This window comes from Phalaenopsis equestris, unplaced genomic scaffold (assembly GCF_001263595.1).
Source record: "Phalaenopsis equestris unplaced genomic scaffold, ASM126359v1 Scaffold190536, whole genome shotgun sequence".
Lineage (NCBI taxonomy): Eukaryota > Viridiplantae > Streptophyta > Magnoliopsida > Asparagales > Orchidaceae > Phalaenopsis > Phalaenopsis equestris.
Window position 1 is genome coordinate 1 of NW_018210485.1, and position 841 is coordinate 841.

Below are 841 nucleotides of genomic sequence, written 5' to 3' on the forward strand. Positions count from 1 at the left end.
CTTTGCGGAGCTCTGCAATCAATGCAAAAACACATTAAACAAAGAAATCCTTCCATTCTAACATTTCTTGATTAAAAATCCAAAAACGGGTCCATGAACATCACAAAAGTATGACACCTCTTGGAAGCCATACACAAAGTCGGCACAGCTACTGGCGCAAGCCCTCCTCACCCGTTCATTCATCCAAATCTCCACGGCACCATACTCCGTGGCCTTTTTGAGAACCAAATCACCCTGTTTCATTAGCTAAATAAGGAAAAAAATCCATAGGTTACAAAAAGAAGGCATCCAGACAGGCAATATCCACCGAAGCTTTGAACCTTAGGGGCAGAAGGCTTGGATTTGGCAATGGAGGCCCTGTATACAACACCGAAGGCTCCCTCTCCAAGCTTCTTTCCCAAGACAAAGTCATCCTTGCGATACGAGGGACGAAATAGGCGCTCAACAAAGGCGAGAAAGAACATATCGAAGAAGCCCGGTGCGACTCCGGGGGTAGCCCAGAGATAAGAGGCAGCAGCCAGAGCTAGGGCAACACCGGGAGCCGTGATGGTGAGGCCGCTCTGCCTTGGGAGAGTACTCCGGTAAATGATATCGCCGCACTCCATGACCGTGCAGGGAAGACCAACGCCCACGCCCAACAAAGGGTCTACATAGCGTGCAACCTCGGCGAGAAGGTCGGCGGCCCCCATCGCCGCCAAGGGGGGTTTCGCTCTCCGCGCAATTCTGGAAATAAAGGGGCTTCGATTGGGAGGCATCTTCTTGAAGCGAGGGAGGAACGGGGAGCGGGAGAGGCCGAGGTCCACTCCAGCTCCGGCTGTGATCGCCATTTTGGCGATATATG

At 52.2% G+C, this 841-nt stretch overlaps 1 protein-coding gene across 1 annotated transcript; it reads right to left on the reverse strand.

Moving 5' to 3' along the window:
* Positions 1–6: 6 nt before the first annotated feature.
* LOC110034569 (serine/threonine-protein kinase STN7, chloroplastic-like) lies at positions 7–835 on the reverse strand (the record flags this gene model as incomplete). Its single annotated transcript, XM_020738820.1, has 3 exons — positions 321–835; positions 118–246; positions 7–12 (listed from the first exon to the last, which is right to left on the reverse strand). Coding segments are annotated over exons 1-3 (642 nt in total), but the record flags the coding sequence as incomplete, so codon positions are not given.
* Between the last annotated feature and the right edge of the window lie 6 nt (positions 836–841).